The sequence below is a fragment of the Ochotona curzoniae genome, unplaced genomic scaffold, assembly GCF_017591425.1.
Source record: "Ochotona curzoniae isolate NIBS_2020 unplaced genomic scaffold, NIBS_Ocur_1.0 contig_21, whole genome shotgun sequence".
Lineage (NCBI taxonomy): Eukaryota > Metazoa > Chordata > Mammalia > Lagomorpha > Ochotonidae > Ochotona > Ochotona curzoniae.
The window spans coordinates 8,543,824-8,566,040 of NW_024465322.1; the positions used below are offsets into that span (position 1 = coordinate 8,543,824).

At 49.4% G+C, this 22,217-nt stretch overlaps 1 protein-coding gene across 2 annotated transcripts; it reads left to right on the forward strand.

Moving 5' to 3' along the window:
- The first annotated feature begins 142 nt into the window (after positions 1-142).
- ETFDH (electron transfer flavoprotein dehydrogenase) lies at positions 143-21,998 on the forward strand. 2 transcript variants are annotated; one of them, XM_040971329.1, is made up of 13 exons: positions 143-473; positions 4,443-4,580; positions 4,936-5,165; positions 7,810-7,891; positions 8,300-8,418; positions 11,189-11,266; positions 14,208-14,354; positions 15,567-15,707; positions 17,342-17,485; positions 17,953-18,121; positions 19,922-20,104; positions 20,361-20,582; positions 21,771-21,998. In XM_040971329.1, exons 1-13 carry the CDS (start codon positions 440-442, stop codon positions 21,932-21,934), a joined length of 1,851 nt encoding a protein of 616 aa, XP_040827263.1. In that variant the 5' UTR covers positions 143-439; the 3' UTR covers positions 21,935-21,998. The 2 variants fall into 2 exon arrangements, with proteins under 2 accessions (XP_040827263.1, XP_040827264.1); XM_040971330.1 differs by lacking the exon at positions 4,443-4,580 and having other exon boundaries at positions 144-473.
- The last annotated feature ends 219 nt before the right edge of the window (positions 21,999-22,217 follow it).

Below are 22,217 nucleotides of genomic sequence, written 5' to 3' on the forward strand. Positions count from 1 at the left end.
GCGGCGTGAGGGAGCAGAAGACTACAACTCCCAGGAGGCCGCGCGCGCCGCTCCGCCTCCCGCTTTGCGTCGCCGCGCACGCGCTGCGCCCGGGGATTTCGAGAAGGAAGTGCAGGCCCGGGTGTGCGGCCTGAAGCCGCGGGACGTGCCGGGACTTGGAGTCCTTGTTCTTTCATTTTTTTTTTTTTCTCCCCAATTACATGACCCGGAAGCCTCTGCTGGCCTTCACGCGTCATGTGTGGCGCCGGCGCAGAGCGAGAGAGAGGCGTGAACGGCCGCGGAGCAAGGGCGGTCGGCTGAGGCTTCGAGAAGCGAACTTGGGCAGAGAGGAGTTCGGGGTGCCTCTGGCAGGCGATGACGGCCCTCGCGGCTTAGGGGGTGCCGCGCTCCCGGCGAGCCGACCCGCAGGACTCCGGCAGTGTCAGGGGCCGCTGGGAACATGTCGGCGCCGCTGGCCAGGCTCTCCTGCCCGGGTGAGAGGGGAGCCCCGGGGCGGGCGATGCGGACGGGCGGCAGCTGCGGGCACTGCCCGCTGCCCACTGCCCGCTGCCCGCTGCCCGCTGCCCACTGCCCACTGCCCGCTGCCGGCCGTGCCCTCTGCGCGCCGTCCGCTGCACCTGCTGCCGGGCCTGGCGTCCAGCCCCCCGGGTTCGCCCCAGTTGGAAGGGCCTCGCATCTGGGCCAAAGTTCACGGACAGAGGCCAGCTGTCAGCCCTGCGCTGGCCCGGGGCGTGGGTGGCCTGCGTTTCCCTGTGTGTTTTAGCTTTCCCCCCTTTCCGTGTGCGTGGTGATTCGGCCACGTCGTGATCCCCGCGTTCCTATGCTCCCTGAGTCGCCACCAGCTTCTGTCTGGAACCTGGAATATTACTGAGAGGTCGCCTAAGCCTGGGGCACGGCCGACAGGTGCGGGCTGCGGGCTGCTTAGAATAGTTCAAGAGTTTCTTGATGCAGCTGGATACAGTCTTTTCAATTAATGATAATAATAAGAAATTGTAGTTCAGGCAAAGGCTCCGAGAGGGCGTGGATTGTGTCCTAGTTGGCTTCGTGTTTTTAATGGTACATAAACGTGCGTGTTGCAGATTGGAGCGTGTATTTGTGTAAACGTCACGAAGGTAGAATTTTGTTAGATCTGGCTGCTGTCTGCGGAGTTAGAGCTTTGTTTAAGGCTTCACGGGAGGTGTGCTTTTGCGCTTTTGTGAAAGATTTAGGGACGCAGTGGCTGGCTGCCCTACAGCCTGGCTTGGATGAGGTCCTGCGCTAACCAAATCCTGGGAAAAGCGCTGTTTGTGTTTTCTCTGCATGCTGATTCTCGACTGTTCCAGAACTACTGGCAGCGAAGGTGCGCGCATCAGTGTGCTGCTGCGACGGGTCCGGTGGTGTTAGGAGTTCCGTGGACTTTGCGCCCTCCCCTCTAACACAGTGCAGCCACGGCACCTAAGTGATCGGCTGTCTAAAGTGACGGAGTGGATTTGTTCTCAGAAAGGGAGGAAAGGTTGTGGCTTTTTATATTTTTATTATAAAGAATAATCTGCACTCTGAGTCCAGCAATGTAGTTTAGTGGTTAAAGTCCTCACCTTGCATGCACAGGGATCCCATATGGACACCTGCTCTTCTCCTGGCTGCTCCACTTCCCAACCAGCTCCCTGCTTGTGGCCTGGGAAAGCAGTTAAGGATGACCCGAAGCCTTAGGAGTCTGCACCCACATGGGAGACCTGGAGGAGGTTCTGGCTCCTGGCGCCTGGCTTTCGATCAGCTCAGCTTCAGCCATTGCAGCCACTTAGGGAGTGAGCCAGCAGATAGAATTGTCTCTCCTTCTCTCTGTAAATCTGACTTCCAGTAAAAAAAAATAAATAAACCTTTAAAAAACATAACAATTGGGCCCGGCGCGGTGGCGCAGTGGTTAAGGTCCTCACCTTGCACGCCTGGGATCCCATATGGGCGCCGGTTCTAATCCCGGCAGCCCCACTTCCCATCCAGCTCCCTGCCTGTGGCCCGGGAAAGCAGTCGAGGACGGCCCAAAGCTTTGGGACCCTGCACCCGCGTGGGAGACCCGCAAGAGGCTCCTGGCTTCGGATCGGCATAGTATCGGCCCGTTGCGCTCACTTGGGGAGTGAATCATCGGACGGAAGATCTTCCTCTCTGTCTCTCCTCTCTGTATATCCGCCTTTCCAATGAAAAAATAATAAAAATAAATCTTAAAAAAAAAAACATAACAATTGGGAAAATAAAACATCAAAAAACACTGTGCAGTTATATGTTCAAAAAATAAAAATGATGCCACCTGATTTTTATTAACGCATGTACTCTCGCAGTGCTGCAAGGGAAGGAGACAAGCTGATTCTCTTCGAGCACAGTGGTGGATTCATAACTTCAGAGTTAAGTTTTAGTGACAGTCTCAGACCTTGATAGAATGTTTAAAAGGATTGTAGGTTGGATATCAACCTGAATTTCAGGGTACTTGATGCATATTGGGCTCGTAGCTACCCCTGTTCTTTGATTGTATCGTCTTTTATAAGTTTTATCAACTATATTTCATTATATTATTAGATGAAAGGATTATATGTAGTCTATAGATAAATTCCTTATCAGATACATGATTTGAAAATATTGGGCCCAGAAGCATGGCCTAGTGGCTAAGGTCCTCGCCTTGAACGCCCGGGATCCCATATGGGCGCCGGTTCTATCCTGGCGTCCCCGCTTCCCATCCAGCTCCCTGCCTGTGGCCTGGGAAAGCAGTCGAGGACGGCCCAAAGCCTTGGGACCCTGCACCCGCGTGGGAGACCTGGAAGAAGTTCCTGGCTCCTGGCTTCGGATCGGCACAGCACTGGCCGTTGTGCTCACTTGGGGAGTGAATCATCGGACAGAAGCTCTTCCTCACTGTCTCTCCTCCTCTCTGTGTATCTGACTTTACAATAAATAAATAAATCTTTAAAAAAAAAATAGTTTCTCCTGTCCCATGGATTATCTTTTCATTTTCTTGACAGTATATTTTGAAACACCCAAGGCTTTAATTTATGTGAAATCAGGTTTAACTACTTTTTCTTTTGTTTGTATTTTTGGTTGTCATGTCATAGAAACTGTTGCATAACTCAAGGTTGTAAAGATTTATGCCTGTTTTATTCCCCGAGCGTTTCGTAGTTTTAGCTCTTATTTAGGTGTTTGTTAACTCTTCAGAGTTAACTGTTGTATCGCTAGAACTTTTTAAATTTCTTTATTGTTTTATGGTGCAGTCCCGTAGGCTCCGGGATTTTCTGTCCCTCTCCAAGTTCCACCCATTGATTTCCTCTGGAGTATTACCGCTAGAACTTTTTCTAACTTTTTGAGATAATTTTAGGCTTACATTTGTGTTGCAAAGACATTATATAGAATTCCCCATATATCCTGTGCTGAGCTCAATATATTATATCACCGTAATTATCTAAGAAATTTAGCATTGATGAAATTCTGATAACTCAACTATACAGCTCAGATGCCCTTTCTCGGCTGCAGGCCCCTGCGGAAGCAGGTGCTTGTCACGTCGTCTCGGTTTGCTTGAGTATGGCAGTTCTTTGTGGTGACTTTAACACTGGTGCATACCCGTCAGGCCGTTGGCAGAAGGGCTCTCCGCGTGCGTCTGCTTTCGTGGGACTGGATGCTGTGGCTGTGAGCCAGAGATGAGAGCCCTTCTCATTGCATCCTGCCGGGGATCCATGGCAGCAGTGTGCCATTGCTAGTATGGTAAACAGGGCCGCTTGGCTAAAGTGGTGCCTCACTTCTCTGCTGGAAAGTTGATGGCTTTCTCTGGTCATCAGAAGCCAGTCAGGAATTCCTACCACACTGCACAGTCAAAGCACGCACCTGTGGGTGTGCGCAGCCTGCTCTGCAGCTGGCCGTCTTGGCTGCAGTCTCTGATCCGGGATTCTGACGGAAGACGTGTTCCCATGATGAGCTGGCTCCACGCGGTTCCATGAGGGACGGTCCCGCCTGATTTGCATGCACGTCTTCGATACACCGCACACTCCTGTGGGTAGTGCAGCCTTGAAGGAGGATGTAGGGCTGGAGTTGGGGGCAGTGGGTTAAGCCCCCTGCCTCTGATGCCAGAAGCTCTGTCAGAGTCCAGTGTGAGTCCAGTGGCTCTGCTTTCAGTTCCGGTCCTGCTGATGCGCCTGGGGAGGCACGGGGGCCGGGGAGCTGGCCTCTGCCACCCACTGGGGGACCCGGAGGAAGTCCTCGCTCCAGCTTGCCCTCGGTCCTACTCATGGCCACTTGGGGACCAGATGGAGACTCACTCTCCCTTCCAAATAAATAAATCTTTTTTTTAAAGCTTAGGCTGAAAAAAAAAAGATATTTAAGATTTGAAAATATTGTTTTATGGGAAAACAATAATTCTAGTTACACTTTTTTTTTTATCATTCAAATGCTGTTGAAAACATCTGAGGTGATGATTCCGTATTTTTCTGCAGCATCCCTGTGCCTTCATGCCTTAAAAATTAAGAGAAGTCGTCTACCTTGCCCCGCGAGATGGGCGTCCACTTCCGCCGCGCCGCGGCTCACCACCCACTACACGGTCCATCCCCGCGAGCAGGACAAGCGGTGGGAAGGTAAAGGGCCCTGCTGGGGGAGTCGCTGAGACTGTTAGAGACCCTGTCGCTTTATGATGGCTTAAAAACCTCTACTAATATTTTATGGCCTTACGAGGTATAATACTTATTATTATTTAGACAGATATTTGCTAAGTAGGAGATCTCAAATGCTTGTTTGAAGAGGCTGCAATAATACGTGTACTGCAGGAGGACGCTGAACCGATGCAGCCCTGAGCCACTGACTGTCACCATGGGCGCCAAGCACAGAGGGGCTTTCTCTAAGTGACAGCTCAGCCTGTGATCCCGCCTGCGGTTATCAGACCGTGTGCCCCTCAGAGCACCCGCCTGTTTGTCACCCGTTCTTCCCTCGCAGGGGTGAACATGGAGCGCTTTGCCGAGGAGGCGGATGTGGTCATCGTGGGGGCAGGCCCTGCGGGGCTGTCGGCCGCCGTGCGCCTCAAGCAGCTGGCCGCGGCGCAGGGGAAGGAGGTCCGCGTGTGCCTCGTGGAGAAGGCCGCCCAGCTTGGAGCTCACACCCTCTCGGGGGCGTGCCTCGATCCAGGGGCGTTTGAAGAACTCTTCCCGGACTGGAAGGAGAAAGGGGTAGGAAGAGACGCTCTGTGCGGTCTCATGGTCGCCGTGTTTCTCATTGTTGGAGATCATGAGGAGCTCCTGTCATTGTCTTATCAGATAATTTTATATACAAGAGTGTATCAGAATGTGTGTTGAAAAATGGGGTTAAGAGAAGTTCGTTGGAGAGTCTGGCATTGCAGTATAGCCAGTTCAACCAGTGCCTGCGACACTGGCATCCCGGACAGGCACCCATTCATGTCTCAGCCGTGCCAGTTCTGCAGCTCCCTGCCATGGCCTGGGAAAGCAGCAGAAGATGTCCCACAGGTCTGGGGCCCCTCCACCTGTGTGGGGCCACCTCCAGCTTGGCACTCTGCGCCTGCGTGGGAGACCTGGAGGAGGCTCTGGCTTCAGACTGGCTCTGTCTTGGCCGTTGCAGCCATTTGGGGGATGAAACAGCAGATCAAAGATCTCTCTCTGTTTCCAACTCTGCCTTTCAAGTAAACACATTTTAAAAAAATTATTTTAATGCAAAAAGATTTTGAAATCCATATGGAGTTTTTTGTAGTACAAGTTTTCGGCGGGGCTTTTGGAGACTGTTCACGAGCGTGGATTTCGTGGTTGGCAGATACCTCTTACCTGCTTGTTCCCCCAAATGCCCTCAGCTGCTGGGCCTGGGCCAGGCTGAAGCCAGGAGGGAAGGAGCACAGGTGTGCCATGTGGGTGGCAGGGTGGCAGAAGCGTGGTCCGTCATCAGTTCCTGCTCAGGCTGCATTGGCAGGAAGGTGAATCAGAAGTGGGCAGCAGGAACATGCCAGGGAGTCGCAGGCCGATCCTCTGCCTGCTGCGCCACGATCCCGCATGGTACCAGGGCAAGCACCAGCTGCTCTGCTTCTGGCCCAACTCTCTGCTTAGGGGCAGGGAATGACGGTCCAGTTCCTTGGAACCTGCGCCCACATGGGAGACCCAGAAAAAGCTCCTGGCTTTGGATCAGCTCAGCTCAGCTCCAACTATTGTGGCCATTTGAGGAATGAACCAACTTATGAAAATTCTTTGTCTCTCCTTCTCTCTGTGTAACTCCACCTTTCAAATAAAATAATAATAAATAAATAAGAAAGGGGAAAAAGTGGAGTGCCGAGGACTGGAACCAGCCCTCCGCTGTGGGATATGGGTATGCCAGTGGCACCTTAACCCACTGCACCACACCCCGTCATTGTAGAGCCTTGCAGGTACTCTCATATGCATGTGTATTTTTAACTTAAGTACATAAAATATGGAATCATGAGGTAACTATAAGATATAACTCATGTTTTTAGAGAATCCCTCTGCATCTTGTATTTAAAAGAATTATTTTATTGGAAAGGTGGATTTACAGAGAAGGAGAGAGAGAGAGAAAGCTGTTCTTTGTTCTGGTTCACTCCCCAAAAGGCCACAGTGGCTGCAGCTGAGCTGATCCAAAGCCAGGAGCTTCTTTTGGGTCTATCATGTGGGTGCAGGGTCCCAAGGCTTTGGGCCATCCTCCCAGGCCACAAGCAGGGAGCTGGAAGGGAAGTGGAACAGCCAGGACACAAACCTGGGCCCATAAGGGATCCCAGCATTTGCAAGATGAGGATTTAGCCACTAGGCTATCATGCCAGACCCAGGCGGTTTTATTTGCAGACAGAAAATAAAGTAAAGGCATAAGAAGTAGTGCTCACATCTGACTCCTGGACCAGCAGAAGTTTCTGATTGGTTGGGTCGGAGGGAGCTGGTATACAGAGATACCATGAGGCGAGTTCCGACTGCAGGGGCTTGAAATGAGTCCAGCGTAGTGCTGCGGGATTTAAGCGGCTCTTGTAAGGAAGTGGAAACATGAAAAGGTGTGCGTGTGTATTTTTACGTTCTATATTATCTATTTAGATATATTCATAAAAATAGATACGCAATTAGGACTACTGTGAAAGCCTAAGATAGATGGAAGATAAAGGAACTTTTAGGAAAAGACTAGGGAAAAATAGGACCTGGTCAGATAGAATGGCTAAGTCCTCACCTTGCAAGCATCTGATTTCATGTGGGCACTGGTTCGTGTCCCAGCAGCTCCACTTCCCATCCAGCTCCCTGCTTGTGGACTGGGAAATCAGCAGAGGACGGCCCAAAGCCTTGGGATCCTGCACCTGCGTGGGAGACCTGGAAGGAGCCCCTGTCTGGCTCCTCACTTTAACTCAGCTCAGCTCTGGCCACTATGGCCAATTGGGGGAGTGAACCAGCGGGTGGAAGACCTTCCTCTCTTCCTCTCTCTGTAAAACCTGCCTTTGAAATAAACATAAATAAATCATTTTACAAAAAGGCACAGGGAAAAACAAGAAGCTTTTGAGTGGGATAATAAAGAAAAGCCTGTGAGGGGCTGTCCAGTGTCCCAGGGTGGTTTTTGCTGTTACAGAAGTTTTCTTGGTTAAAATCTTCCCATCTCTGTTTTTTCTCATGTAATGAAAACCTGTTCTAGTCCCTGGGATGAAATATTCCTGTGTATCTGTGAATATACTTAAGATTTAAAAAAAATTTTTTTAAGGAAGTCATCTGTATTTTTCCATGTAGAATAAATTGGATCCTAAGATTTCCTTTATGCTTTCCTTTCTAGTATACCAAGCTTCTTTAAACTAGAATCAAGTCCTTCTGAAACTTTGCCTGTTCCTCCTAGGCGCCATTGAACACTCCTGTGACCGAAGACAGATTCGGGATTTTAACAGAGAAATCTAGAATTCCTGTGCCGATTCTTCCAGGTACATTAAGACATGTCTTCCCAGAGCCGTGGAATTCCACAGCTGGAACGAGCTACACCGCACGTGGACAAATGTGTCCCCTTGACAGATGAGAAAACCGAGGCCCAGGGATTGGAAGGAGTCAGGCAAAGACGCAGCTAGCCTGGGGAATTCCGCGCAGGCCCTCCAGTCTGGAAGGACTGGGTGGCCCGGGGACCCAGTAGGAGTTTTTCACTCAGAGCTGCGGGGTTGTTCTATGTAATGAGAGCTCTAGTGAAGATCATAAATGGTAAGTTAAAACGATAACCAAGAGAACGTGCATATTTATGCAGAAATACACACTGATTGGAATTTGTAGTCAAATATTTGTGGCATTGAGATGTCTTTGCAATAAAAACTGAGATTTACAAATTAAGCTTGTATTTGCAGGTCTTCCGATGAATAATCATGGCAATTACATCGTGCGCTTGGGACACTTAGTGAGCTGGATGGGCGAGCAGGCAGAAGCCCTGGGGGTCGAGGTGTACCCTGGGTACGCCGCTGCCGAGGTGTGTATTGGTTGACTTTACTGGGCTTAATATTTGCTAATTTTTATCTGCTTGAAGGTAGGTGGGGTGAGAGAGAAAGCGATCAATCTTCTAGCCACTGGCTCACTTCCCGGATGCTACAGCTGTGTTTGGGCCGGGCCGTGAAGCAAGCAGCCCATACCTGTGCAGGTGTGCCAAGGGACAGGCCCCGGAGCGATGGCCTGCCACCTCCTGGGATGCGTGCGCAGGTGCCAGCGCTCAGGCCTTGCCCCAGCATCGCAAGGAGCAGCAGCTTGCCCTGCTGCACCACAGCCTGCCCCAGGTTCTGCCTTGGCTTTGGTACTTGGAGGAGGCAGTCTCTTTGGAAAATAAACCATTAACGCATAGTTCTAGAACACCATAGAATGTTCGGCTCTTCAGGTCAGAAGATTTACATCGAATGGATAAAGGCTTAAATCCCTCACATTGTATCCATACCCGGTGGTTTTCCAGTTTCCAGGTGACACCACAGGGCTGTTAGTAATCTCCTTGTGGGTCTAAGTCATCTATTCTGTGCTGTACAGAAAGGTGCATGTCGTGTTTCAAGGAGAACTTCCCAGTTGTCACCGCGCTGCCGTCTCTTCTTTCTCAGCGTTACTCTGCATTTGTTTGGTTCATAGGTTTCATATCCTTATTTCTTTCTGTCATGTTGTTATTCTTGAGTTCCTCCGGTATTCTTAGCCTCTTTATAAAGCTGTACCAGGAAGAAAGGAGCTGCCTCCAGCCTAGCAGAGAACTTTCTCTGCATCCTAGAGACTGTGCCTCCCGTAACGCCTCTCAGGGTGGTAACAGCTGTGGCAGCCAGGTAGCATCGAGTATTCTTTCGCTGTATTGGGAAATTATTAAAAATAAAATTTCCAGACAACGCAGAGGAATCCTTTTCAAAAGTGATAAAAAGGAAATTTGTGATTAAATGAGCCTTAAGCCAAGGCCGCGGGCATGTTCCTGTCCCAGAGGGAGTGATGCTCTGAACAGCCAGGTGGCAGTGACCATTCCGGACACGTCCACTGTCCTCACCGAAAGGGAAAGCAGGACTCGCACTGTCTTCTGACAAGCCGGAAGTTGCAGTGGGGAGCCCTGCCCTAGAGACGAGAAGACAGGACGGCACCCTCCTCCGTGCTTCCGGTGCCTGTGGCGGGGCCTTGCACAGGCGTCCCTGGGATGCCGACCTGGCACAGAGACGCTTAGCTTTTAAAAAGACGCCCGTGTCGCTCAGAAACAGCAAGGACTGACAATTGGAAGGTGGCTGAGGAGATGCCAAGCTTGAGGAGTTGGAGTCTGGGACCCGACTCTTGTTTATGGAACCAGTAAAAATGCAAATTTAAATTTAAATTTTTTTGGTACCTTTACGGGATATAAGTCAAATAAAAGACCTGTGTCCTTTTGCTGTGCTCACTGCTACAAATTTCTGCTTTTCGAGCCCAGCAGACCCACGGGTTCTTTGGGCCCAGGCGTGGGCCTGTCCACCCTCTTGGCTGGTGTCGCTGTCCAAGTCCCGGGAGGGCGACCGCAGAGTGGCCACTTTCCCTTTGGAGCATCACATCTTGGGTTTCTCCTCTTTGCCTGTTTCTGTTGGTCAGTATACAGATTGATCCGTTACCAGTTTTGCAGGACTTTCCTTAACTTGAGGGACAGAGTCCCTGCCACCTGTTCCCTCTGGAAATGCCTGGGTCCATAAACCCTAACACCGGAGCTGCCATGTTGCTGCTGCCCCGGATCTGCCTTGGCAGGAAGCTGGAACCGGGGGGAGAACTGGTTACTGAGTGCAAATACTCTGGCACAGGTGCTGGTGTGGCTTGTCCTGGTCCTCTGAGCTGGACTTCAGTTCTTTGGGGCCATTGTGGTTAAGCTTTGCTTCACCTTTCTGCTCCCCTGATTCTATTGCCTAATCTGTCCTTTTTTCCCCCTTTCTTTAAAGACTTATTTATTTGAAAGACAAGTTACAGGGAAGGTAGAGTAGCTGGGGAGAGATGCTTTCCACCCAGTGTTCATTCCCCAGAAGGCCTCAAAGGCTGGGCTGGGCTGGCCAGTGCCAAGGGCCAGGAGCTCCTCCGGGGTCTGCCACATGGGTGCCAAGGCCCCACCCTGGGCCACCTTCCGCCACTTTCCCACTCACATTAGCAAGGAGGCAGATGGAAAGTGGAGTAGCCAGAATTTGAACTAGCACCCATGTGGGATGGTGGCACTGCAGGCGGCAGCTTATGCCATTCTGCCTGAGTGCCAGCCTCACCTCTCCAAAGAGCACTTCCCTCCAGAGAGGAACCAGCAGACAGACAAGGGTCAGAGAGCATTGCCCCCAGTCACTCTCAGAATTATACTTGGCACCCCTTGCCCTTCCTTGCCCCAAATAAATGCCAGTCAGCATTCTGTCTTGAGCCTCTCTGCTTCTGCTCTCGGGGGGCGGTGGGATCATGATGAGGTGGGCTTCCTGACCCTGTTTCTCTACCCCACTGCTCCATTTGACTACAGACTCCTCAGGCACGATTTGCTTGTATAAACGTACAGGTTCCTTTACTGGCTTCCAGCCACCTTTTCTCTTGAGATTTAACAATGTTATATCTGAGCTGTATTACTTTATACTCTAGGAGAGAACATCCTAATTAAGATATGTCTCTTTTTGGCCTGAGTATTCTAAAATTTGTGTTTCTATAATCTAGAGAACGCTTTACTTAGAAACCTAGTTTTGTTCACTGTTGCGTTAGAGGTTATTACTATCCTAAGGTGCTACTACATGTGTCTTGACCATTTCTAGGTCCTTTATCATGAAGATGGCAGTGTGAAAGGAATTGCCACTAACGATGTGGGGGTGCAAAAGGATGGCGCGCCGAAGGTAAGCTTTCCGTCGTCATGTGCTACTTAGCAAACTGACAAAGAATTCCCTAATCTAGGGCTCAGTGCAAGCTACATATTAATTAATGTGTTATACTATAGAAAGATTATCATGGATTTTTCTCTATAGAAGCAGCTTTGAGCTCAAAATGGTTTAGGTAAGTAGATATAACATGTTTAAGAACAATTTCTTTGTAAGTCACGGAATGGGTGGTCCAACCTGGGAGACCATGTGTCAGGACTGGGCCTGCTCAGTTGCTGATGCCTGTGGAGTGGACACGGGGACATGACGGGCAGCTCCTCAGGGCCAGTGGGGGACACTGGCTGCCTCGTCAGATGGAGGGCAGGGCAGGTGGGACAGCTCTCGTGGCTGGCTCTGCAGCATGTTCCTGGGGCTGTGGATGCGCTCAGGTGGACGTTGTCGACCGGTGGGCCCTGGGGGAGTTTTCTCAGCTCTGTAGAGGTGGCACTGTGGTTAGGGCCACTCAGGTAGCACCCTTGAAGCACTCTTGCCTGCCCCAGGGTCTCTGGGGTGTCATTGGGTGACACAGAAGAGAAGGAATGGGGCACTTGTCCAACACACCTTCCTCCGTGCCTGGGCAGGTCCCACGTGGGTGTGCATCCCTCTCAACTATGTGAGCAAAATTGAAAGCAAAAAGTTTTTTTAAAAATGATTTCTTTGTTACCAACTTCTATTAATTTGAAAGGTTGAGGGACAGGCAAGGGTCTTCATCTTGCCTGTTGGTTCACTCAGGAAATGCCTGCCAATAGCCAGGCCTGGGTGAGTCAAAACCCATGAGCATGGCATTCAGTCCAAGTGTCCCCATGAGTAGACCCAAGTACTGGAGTGACCAGCAGCCATCTGCCAGAGCGCACACAGCAGGAAGCTGAAGCACAAGTGAATGAGACACTCTGCTCTGGCATGGAGGTGCCCAACGGGCATCTTCACTGCTCTACCACGACCTGGGCTGGCACTGCGGAGCAGTGTGCCCGCGGCCCGCACTGGAGTGCTGGTCGGAGTCCAGCTGCTCTGCTGCCTACGTAGTTTCCTGTTGATGTGCACTTGGGAGGCAGTAGAGGAAGAACCGTCACGTGCTTGGGCCCTTGCCACATTGGGGCTGAGTGAAACTCCTCATTCTTGGTTTAGTTTGGCTCAGCCCTTTGGTGAAGATCTCTCTCTCTCTCTCTCTCTCTCTCTCTGCTTTTCATATAATTAAAAAAAAAAAGTCAATTGGAACCCATTATTTGTGTAAATATTTCTATGTACAACCATAATCTAGAGGCCAGCACATTGGCTTAGCAAGCTAATCTCCACCCACAGCAACAACATCCTATCTGTGTAGGCCCCGGATTCCTGGCTGTTTCACCTCCAGTCCAGCTCCCTGTTACCTGGGAAAGCAGCAGAGGACGGCCCAGGTCCCTAGGCCCCTGCACCCGCGTGGGAGACCTGGAAGAGGCTCCTGGCTCCTGGCTTCTGATGGCTCAGCTCTGGCCATTGCAACCTCTTGGGGAATTAGAGGTCTTCCATTCTCTGTCTCCATCTCTCCTCTTTACATCTACCTTTCAAGTAAAAAAATATAATAACTTTCAAAAAATACATTAACTATAGGGGCTAGAGTTGTGACGTAGTAGTGTAAAGCTGTCACCTTGTGATGCCAGCATACAGTATGAGACAAGTTCATGTCCCAGCAGCTCCACTTCCCATCCAGCTCCCTGCCTGTGGACTGGGAAAGCAGTCAAGGACAGCCCAAAGCCTTGGGACCCTGCACCCATGTAGGAGACCCAGAAGAAGCTCCTGGCTCCTGGCTTCGGATCAGCTCAGCTGCAGCCGTGGTAGTCGTTTGAGTGAACTCCTAGATGACTACTCTCTCTTCTCTCTACAAAATCTGCTTCTCAGATAAAAATAAATAATCTTAAAAAAATACTAATATCTGAAAATAGATGAATAAAACCAAGAAGGATTCAATTTATTATTCTGTAATTTTTTGAAGATTGATTTATTTGAAAGAATTAGAGGGCAGAACCAAGAGAGCTTCCCTGTGCTGGCTCGCCCTCCAGGTGGCCGCCGTGGCCCTGTTGGGCGTAGGCCTGAGGCCAGAGCCAGGAGCTCCCTTGGGGTCTCCCACGGGGTGGCCCTGTTGAGCATAGGCCTGAGGCCAGAGCCAGGAGCTCCATCAGGGTCTCCCACGGGGTGGCCCTGTTGAGCGTAGGCCTGAGGCCAGAGCCAGGAGCTCCCTCGGGGTGTCCCACAGGGTGGCCCTGTTGAGCGTAGGCCTGAGGCCAGAGCCAGGAGCTCCCTTGGGGTCTCCCACGGGGGCGGCAGGGACTCCCACCCTTGGACCGTCTCCTCTGCTTCTCCCAGTCTGTTAGCCGGGAGCTGGATGCGGCTGGGGCAGCTGGACTCTTGCTATGCTGCAGTGCTCACCTGCCTCTGCCATTTTGATAATTGTATTAAATAACTATGATGTGGCATACAAAGTACATAGCAAAAGGAAACAAAGACTTGTCATTGCAATTTCTGTGTGCGAGGGGGCAGTTCCAGTCTTACAATACTGTGTGCTCAACAGCAGGGAAACCGTTAACTCGAATGGAAAGAGCGAGTAGCCGAGCAGTGTTAAAGGGACCAAGTGGCTTTGTTTTCATGGCCGTTTCCTGGCGTGATTCACAAGAAGGCCAAGCACCCACTGTTTTCACTTCCGACACAGAGACTGGGAAATTGGGAGCAGTGGGGGAAATGGCCTTTATAGTCTGTGTTCGTTTGTAGTGAAGTTTTTTAGGATGAGCTTGATTTTTCAAAATTTTCCTAAAATTTAAAGTGTTCCATTTGTCACACTACTGTTCATTTTCTGTTTGCGCCGTCTGTCCTGTGCCCAAGCCGTAACTCAGGTGAGGACCGAGCAGACGGTCAGGCGTCGCCACGTAACCACATGTCTGCTTTCCAGGCGACGTTTGAGCGAGGCCTGGAGCTGCACGCCAGAGTCACAGTGTTCGCAGAAGGTTGCCACGGCCATCTAGCCAAGCAGCTTTACAAGAAGTTTGATTTGAGGGCCAACTGTCAGCCCCAGACCTATGGCATCGGACTGAAGGAGGTATCTGGCTTATTTCTGCAATTTTAATTTTGAGAAATTGAACAGAAAGTCATTTGAACTTCTGTGTATATTTTATAAAGTTGACTTAATTTTACAGTTACATTTTTTTGTTGACTTGAAACGTTCAGTATGACTAAAATTTTGGAGGTGCTTTTTCAAGGACTAGAAAATAGTGCCACATTCCATTATTACGTAAATTGTTTCTATGTTTTGGAATTGTTTCATCAAGTACTACTTCAAGAGAGTCTTAAAATTGAAAATAACTGAATCTTGGTCATTGATTTCGCTGTAATGCCTCAGCCCTCCCAGCACCTCAGCATTTGTAGAATGACCCATAGCCTGCAAGTGTTGTTTCAACATTGTAAGGAGAAGTAATTTATCAACACAGACACCTGCCACCTGAAATATCATCCAGTGTTTACGCGTTTATGTATTTTCTCAGTTCATCCATTCCTTCACCCGCTTTCCCAAATCCTAGGCTTAGTAGAATGTCAAATGTTCTTTATGACCCCTATGCTTAAAAAACACTTTTATAGTTCAAATTATAACTAAGTTAATAGTGAATAACGGCTATTTGTCTGCGTAGTTTGCATGGAATATCGAATTATACATAATATTGATTTTTACTGAAAAAGAACTTGTTCTGAAGTAACTTTTTTTTAATATAAGGATTTTTTTTTTCATTTGAAAGGAGAGACAGAAAGATCTTTGGTCTGTTGTCACTCCCCAAATGGCCACAGTGCTCGGAGTTGAGCTGGTCCGAAGCCAGGAGCCTCTTCCAGGTCTCCCACATGGCTAACAGGTCCCAAAGCTTTGGGCCGTCATCCACTGGTTTCCTGCCCTTACACAGGAGCTGGATCAGAAGTGGAGCAGCCAGGATGTGAACTGGTGCCCAGATGGGATTCCAGCACTTCCAGGTGGAGGACTAGCCAGTTGAGCCCTCGCAGCATCCCCCAGTGCTTGCACAGTGCACACAGCAGCGTAGCCCCCACCAGCCGAAGCCAAGGAACAGTGCCGCACTGCCCAGATGTCTCCCCTCCTCGCAGCGGTGCTTCCTGGAAGCACATGAGAGTCTTGACAATTTGAGAATCTGTTTCTTTACTCAGACTTAACATTGTATAATTTTATTCAATAAATAATATTTTGCGTCTTCATGTTGCCGTTTTCGCGTGTAGTTAGTGCTGTGCGACTGATGGCTTGTTTTGTTTGCAGTTATGGATTATTGATGAAAAGAACTGGAAGCCTGGGAGAGTGGATCACACGGTGGGGTGGCCCTTGGACCGACATACCTACGGCGGCTCTTTCCTCTACCATTTAAATGAGGGTGAGCCCCTCGTGGCTCTCGGCCTTGTGGTAAGTTAAACCCGGTGGAGGAAAAGCCTGGGAGAGCCACAGTAGCATCCGAATTACAAAGCAGATTTTAAATGTGGGGAATATGAAATGCTTTATTTTTCTATGAGAAAACTGAAGTCCACGCAGGGAACCATCTTTATGCACACCCGTGACCGACACAGCCGTGACGGCACCGTCCCGACGCAGAGGCCGTGGCCGCCGTGGCGTGCTGCTGCTAGGGCCAAGCTCACAGTCCCTCCTCCCTGGGGCCGGCTGTGTCTGTGCAGCAGGCTGCCTCTCAAACAGCCAGAAGAGAGAACTTAAGAGTTCCTGCACCCTGCATTTGTGGGGCGCGTTATCATTTGCTCTCATGATTTTATCTAACTTGTACATGACATAACTGAATCAATTCCCCATTGGTGTATTGTGACTGAAAGGTTGAGCCTCTCGGGGCAGTCAGAAACCAGTCCTGTGAACTGGCCGAAGGGGACGGTGTGCCTTTAAACGTCAGTATTTTGGTAGTAGCGGATAAAAAGCAACTTTCTAAATTTCTTGTCCTATTTTCTTCTAAGTGCAATTTGTATGCTTTTTCCTCATTTTTGCTTCAGAAGAACTGGAGATGTGTTTAATATGGGTAAATAAAAAAATTACAACCCTTTCTAAAAATAGGCATCTACAGGTATTTGTTCATTTGATTTCCAGAGCACAAGGATTTAATATAAATTTTTTCAAGTTTTGCTTATTTTCAACACATGTATCTTTTGTTGACCCTTCTTAAAACATTCCATGTCATTCAATTTGCATCACTGTGTATCTCCAAGTACAAAATATATAACGTGTTGACTCACACAGTCACTCACATTTTGGCTTGATTTAACTTGAACCGCCGAGCCCCAGCGGGGCACCTGGTGTGTGGTAGAGGTGTCGGCACCCTGTCTCGCCAAGGTTTGTTTCGCACCTACACTTCTGCTCTGGCTGGGAAGCAGCGCTGACTCAGTTGGTTCCTGCTGCCCATGGAGACCTGGGTTAACTCCTGGCTTCAGCAGTGGGCACTGTGGGCATCTGGGAGCCAAGCAGTGAATGGAGCTGTGTCTGTTTGCTCAGTTTAAGAGTTTTGAAAAGAGGGCCAGTGCAGTAGCCTAGTGGCTAAAATTCTCACCCTTCATACAGCCGGAATGTCATATGGGCACCGATTCTAATCCTGGCAGCTCCACTTCCCATCCAACTCCCTGCCTGTGGCCTGGGAAAGCAGTCAAGGATGGCCCAAAGCCTTGGGATCCTGCACCCGTGTGGGAGACCTGGATGAGGCTCTGGGCTCCTGGCTTCAGATTGGCACAGCTCTGGCCATTGTGGCCACTTGGGGAGTGAATCATCGGATGGAAGATCTTCCTCTCTGTCTCTCCTCCTCTCCGTATATCTGCCTTTCCAATAAAAATAAATAAATATTAAAAAAAAAAAAAGTTCTGTAAAGAAAGAACCAAGTGCGGTATTGAGGAGTGATCTTTATTCTGCAGTTGGGCAGATTTTCAGATGTTTTGTAAATGCCAGGGAGTGAGTACAGAGAACCCGCTCAGCAGGTGAACCTCCTATTTCTGTGTCTTTGATCGTTTTTACATGTGTAGTTACATTATCAAATTTAAATGTAAAAACTTAAGGTTGGCCTGGACTACCAAAATCCGTATCTGAGCCCATTCAGAGAATTCCAGAGGTGGAAGCACCATCCCAGCATCAGGCCCACGCTGGAAGGCGGCAAAAGGATCGCCTACGGAGCCAGAGCCCTCAATGAAGGCGGCCTGCAGGTAACCAGGGCGCGCTGCCGTGTCTGCGTGCGCTTGCTGCAGCGTGCCCGTGTGGGAGGGTGGCTGTCCCAGCTCTGATGCCAGCTTCCTGCTACGGTGCACTGAGCAGCGGGTCATGTGGTCGGGCCCCCGCCTCCCACGGGCAGACACCAGCTGCAGACTCCTGCCTTGAGCCTGGCCCAGCCCGGGCAGTGAGCTGGTAGATGGAAGATTTCTGCTTTTGCCTCTGATTCTGTCTGTGTGTCTGCTTTTCAAATACATAATTTTTTTAAAAATACATAATTGCCAAAAAATACTAATCATCTGAGTGTTAGAAAAATAACCCCAATAGACTTGTGTGACACAGGGCTGCTGCAAGCCTGTGCGTCAAAATTGCCGTGCAAAGCAGCAGGCTTAAATGGCTGGGATTTTAAGCACTTAATTAACTTGAGCTAACAGATAGTATTTCCAAATCTTTCTTTCCTCAGTCTATACCAAAACTCACCTTCCCTGGTGGCTTGCTAATTGGTTGTAGCCCTGGTTTCATGAATGTTCCCAAGATCAAAGGTAGCCACACGGCAATGAAAAGTGGAATTTTGGCAGCTGAATCCATTTTTAATCAACTAAATACTGAAAATCTCCAATCAAAGACAATAGGTAAGAATTCATAAGAAAGAAAATTATCGAATTATCTCTGGATAATATTAAAGGATACATATTGAAATACTTGAAAATATTAAGGTATTCTATATTTAGATATATTTGTGTCAAAAGCAGAATTGTACTGGCGGCATCCCACCCACCTAGACACTATTTCAAATGTTACAGTACTGCATTTACACCACGTACGTGTAAGCTTCCACTGCACAGACAGTAAGGTACCTCACAAATACAGACTTACCCCTAACGTGAGAAGTGACAGGCAGCATCATCGCCTCCTGCGCCACAGCACTGACTCGCTGCGGTGGGACAAAATGAAGCCCCTCCAGACTCCTTAGTGTCCTGAAGTTCAAGTTTGCCCACACCGAGTTCATCTCCTGCTAAGCTCTGCGTCAGTAACAATGGCCTCTTCATGAGGATACTTCAGTTGGTGGAAAAATGGAATCTAAGACATATCCTTTTGTTTTAAGATTTATTTACTTATAAAGGAAAGGTAGATTCACAGGTAAAGAAGAAGCATCTTCCATTTGCTGGCTCACCACCCGAATGCGCCGACAGCCGGAGCTAATCCAAGGGCAGAAGCTGCTTTGGGGTCTTCCACATGGACGCAGGGTCGCAGGGCTCTGGCCATCTTCCATTGGTTTGCCAAGCCACACACAGGGAGCTGGATGGGAAGGGCAGCAGTCAGGACACAGATTGGCACCCACGGCATCCCTGCACTTGGCCAACGGGTGATCCAACTGAACATCACACTGGGCGGCATCAACTTTTTCTACCACTGTGATGAAAACTTGGGAGAGCAGCCTCCACGGTGCCAGTGCCCCAGGTGAACACGGCCTCCCCTCCACGGTGCCAGTGCCCCAGGTAAACAGCCTCCCCTCCACGGTGCCAGTGCCCCAGGTAAACAGCCTCCCCTCCACGGTGCCAGTGCCCCAGGTAAACAGCCTCCCCTCCACAGTGCCAGTGCCCCAGGTGAACACGGCCTCCCTCCACAGTGCCGGCTGCCCCGTCAGTATGAATGCAGGCACCGGGTCTTGGGTATTACGATTGCTAGGACTGTCCTTACAAAGCACCACAAACTGGTTCTGAATTCCTGAATTCTGCAGAAGACTGGAGGCAAGGTGTCAGCAGGACCAGCATCTCAGGCTGCCTCTCCCAGCTTCGGGTCGCCCCACGCACTCCTGGCTTGCAGTGAACTCCAGGCTCGGCCGTTTCCATCTGGCCTGCTAGTGTTTGTCTCTGAGGACACAGCCACACTGGGCTGGGCTCCCTCTGTGCTCTGGGTGGATGTTAATTACGCCCACCGCCATTCTATTACAAAGTCACTCTGAGGTACCAGGCTTAGGATTTCAAAACAGGTTTGTGGGAATATATTTCAATCCGTAACACATGACTTTCCACGTTCATTGATAGTGTAAAAATTAAGCTTCCTTTTGTGTTTCACTGATTTCCAAAGTGATTTTGCATGTTGCCCGTATGAAAAATCAAGTGCAGTGCTGTCCACACTACACATTAGACATTTCCAAGTTTATGGAAAAATGTACTATGAGAAACACCAGGCCTGCAGTTGAGAAGTCGGCCAGCAGTCATCTTGCACAAGGCTTTGTGACCTGGAGAGTGCACGTGTGTCCCTGCATGGGCCGTGAACTTCTCAGAATCCCCTGCGTGTAATGAGTAGCTTGGTTTTTTTAGAAAGGGCAAACATGATTTTTCAGATACTTCAGTAATGTAAATCCTTGTCAGCACTTTATGTATCTTGGGGCAGTTTCCTACTTAACATGTCACTTTCAATAAAAGGACTTCATGTAACCGAGTATGAGGAAAATCTGAAGAAGTCGTGGGTGTGGAAGGAGCTGTACTCCGTCCGGAACATCAGACCGTCCTGCCACGGGGTCCTGGGCGTGTACGGAGGCATGATCTACACCGGGATATTCTACTGGATCTTCAGAGGAATGGAGCCATGGACTTTAAAACATAAAGGTAACTCAAGACATCTGTGCAAATTCTGAAGTCGTTAAAAATGTATTAATGGGTCCCATTAATTAGTTACTTTTTAAATGATTACAGTTTAATGAGAGAAATTTGAATTCTGTTTAGAAACAACACTGCAAAATGGGCTAAAGCCGTAATGACGCCACCTTCCTGCCTATTCAATTGCACACACATTCAAGTTCTTATAAGAACATGCTCAAGCTGGAACTTGTTCTATGTAATAGTTCCCTCACAATTATTCAAGGTTCTGACTCGGAGAAGCTCAGGCCGGCCAAGGACTGCACACCTATTGAGTACCCGAAACCCGACGGACAGATCAGCTTCGACCTGCTGTCTTCCGTGGCTCTGAGTGGCACTAACCATGACCATGACCAGCCGGCACATCTGACCCTGCAGGACGACAGCATTCCCGTGAGCAGAAACCTGGCGGTGTACGACGGGCCCGAGCAGCGCTTCTGCCCCGCAGGTCAGCAGGTTCCCCACTCGTAACTGTCCGTGATAAACATTTTATACCTGTTCTGTTAGGAAAGGTGTGCGTCTTCCTAGTGACTCCTACAGTCAGCCTCCGTGGGTGACTTTCCTGTCTGCTCTGACTCCCAAGGTTATGGAGATGGGTATCTCCCGTCAGTATTCCTGTGGTTGATTTTAAGATGCGTTTGAGAGGCAAGGTGACAGATATTCCATCCGCAGCTTCACTGCCCCGTGGCCCCACAGGCAGAAGCCAGGAGCCAGGAATTCCACTTGGGTCTCCAACACATGTAGCAGGGACTGCGGGATGCTTGGACCATCACCAGCTTCCGAAGCACAGACTGGACCAGGAGTAGGGGAGCTGGGGTTCTGACACTAGGATGTGGGGTGCCGATGCCAAGCACTGGCCTGACTGTAACTCTAGCTTCCTGTGACTTTAATACAACCTTCACTGACAGGACCTCACAAATGTTACAGTACAATTAAGACTTTAAAATGTGGAAAACATGAATCATGGGAACCAGCATTGTGGCGTATTGGGAGCTGAAGCTGCAGTGTGGGCCACCCACCAGTGTGCCGACTGCCCCACTGCCCAGCCAGCTCCCTGCTAACGTGCCTAGGAAAGCAGCAGCAGAGGGCCCAGGTACCTAGGGCCCTGCCACCCACGTGGTAGACCCATAGCAAGCTCTGGCCATTTGCAGAGTGAACCAGATGAAAAATCTCCTTCTGACTTCCAAATGGATAGTTCAGAGAATGTGTACATTACGGATCTCAAAACTTCTGTGCGCAAGATACCCGTGAATTTGGAAGTAACCTCATGTTAGATACAAAATTTAGTATTCTCCAAAGACAAGAATTTAAGCTGCTGCACGCGAGGGCTGACTCCATCATAGCGAGTGATTGTCACTTAGTCACAGAGCCTTCAAAGCAAATGGAAATGCATTTTATAAAAAAGAAAGAACAAACAAAAAAGAAACCACTTCATGGATTTCCCAAGTTTTTGCACCAAAATAAACCCTTTTGCACGAGCTTTCTGGAGGTCGACGGTGTGCAGGCTCTTTGACTCACTCAGACACTGCTGTCCTTCCCTTCCTGAGACAGCAGTGGCAAACGGGAATTTCAGGATCTCTAAACCTTCGAAAAGCAATCTAATTTTAAGCTGAGGTTCTCTAATCTTATTTTACAGGGGTGTATGAATTTGTGCCTTTGGAACAAGGTGATGGATTTCGGTTACAGATCAATGCGCAGAACTGCGTGCACTGTAAGACCTGTGACATTAAGGACCCGAGCCAGAACATTAACTGGGTGGTGCCGGAAGGGGGCGGGGGGCCTGCATACAATGGAATGTAACCTGCAGCGCACCCAGCGAGCTACAGTGTAGACGGAGCGGGAAATAAACCTTATACTGTTGCATCAACTGCCTGTAAGAATTATGATTGTTTCCCTTAAAAACAAACCTTCTAACTAGTGCAGCAGTATGTAACCCTTCAGTTAATTTAGCAGTAACAGGAAAGCGTACTTGTAACCTTCACAAACTGCCCAAATTAAGTGTAAAATCAGTACATACTCTACTAGCCTGGGGCTCCGCCTCCAGCGCATCACGTGTGACTGAGTCACAGCTGTGCTTGTGACA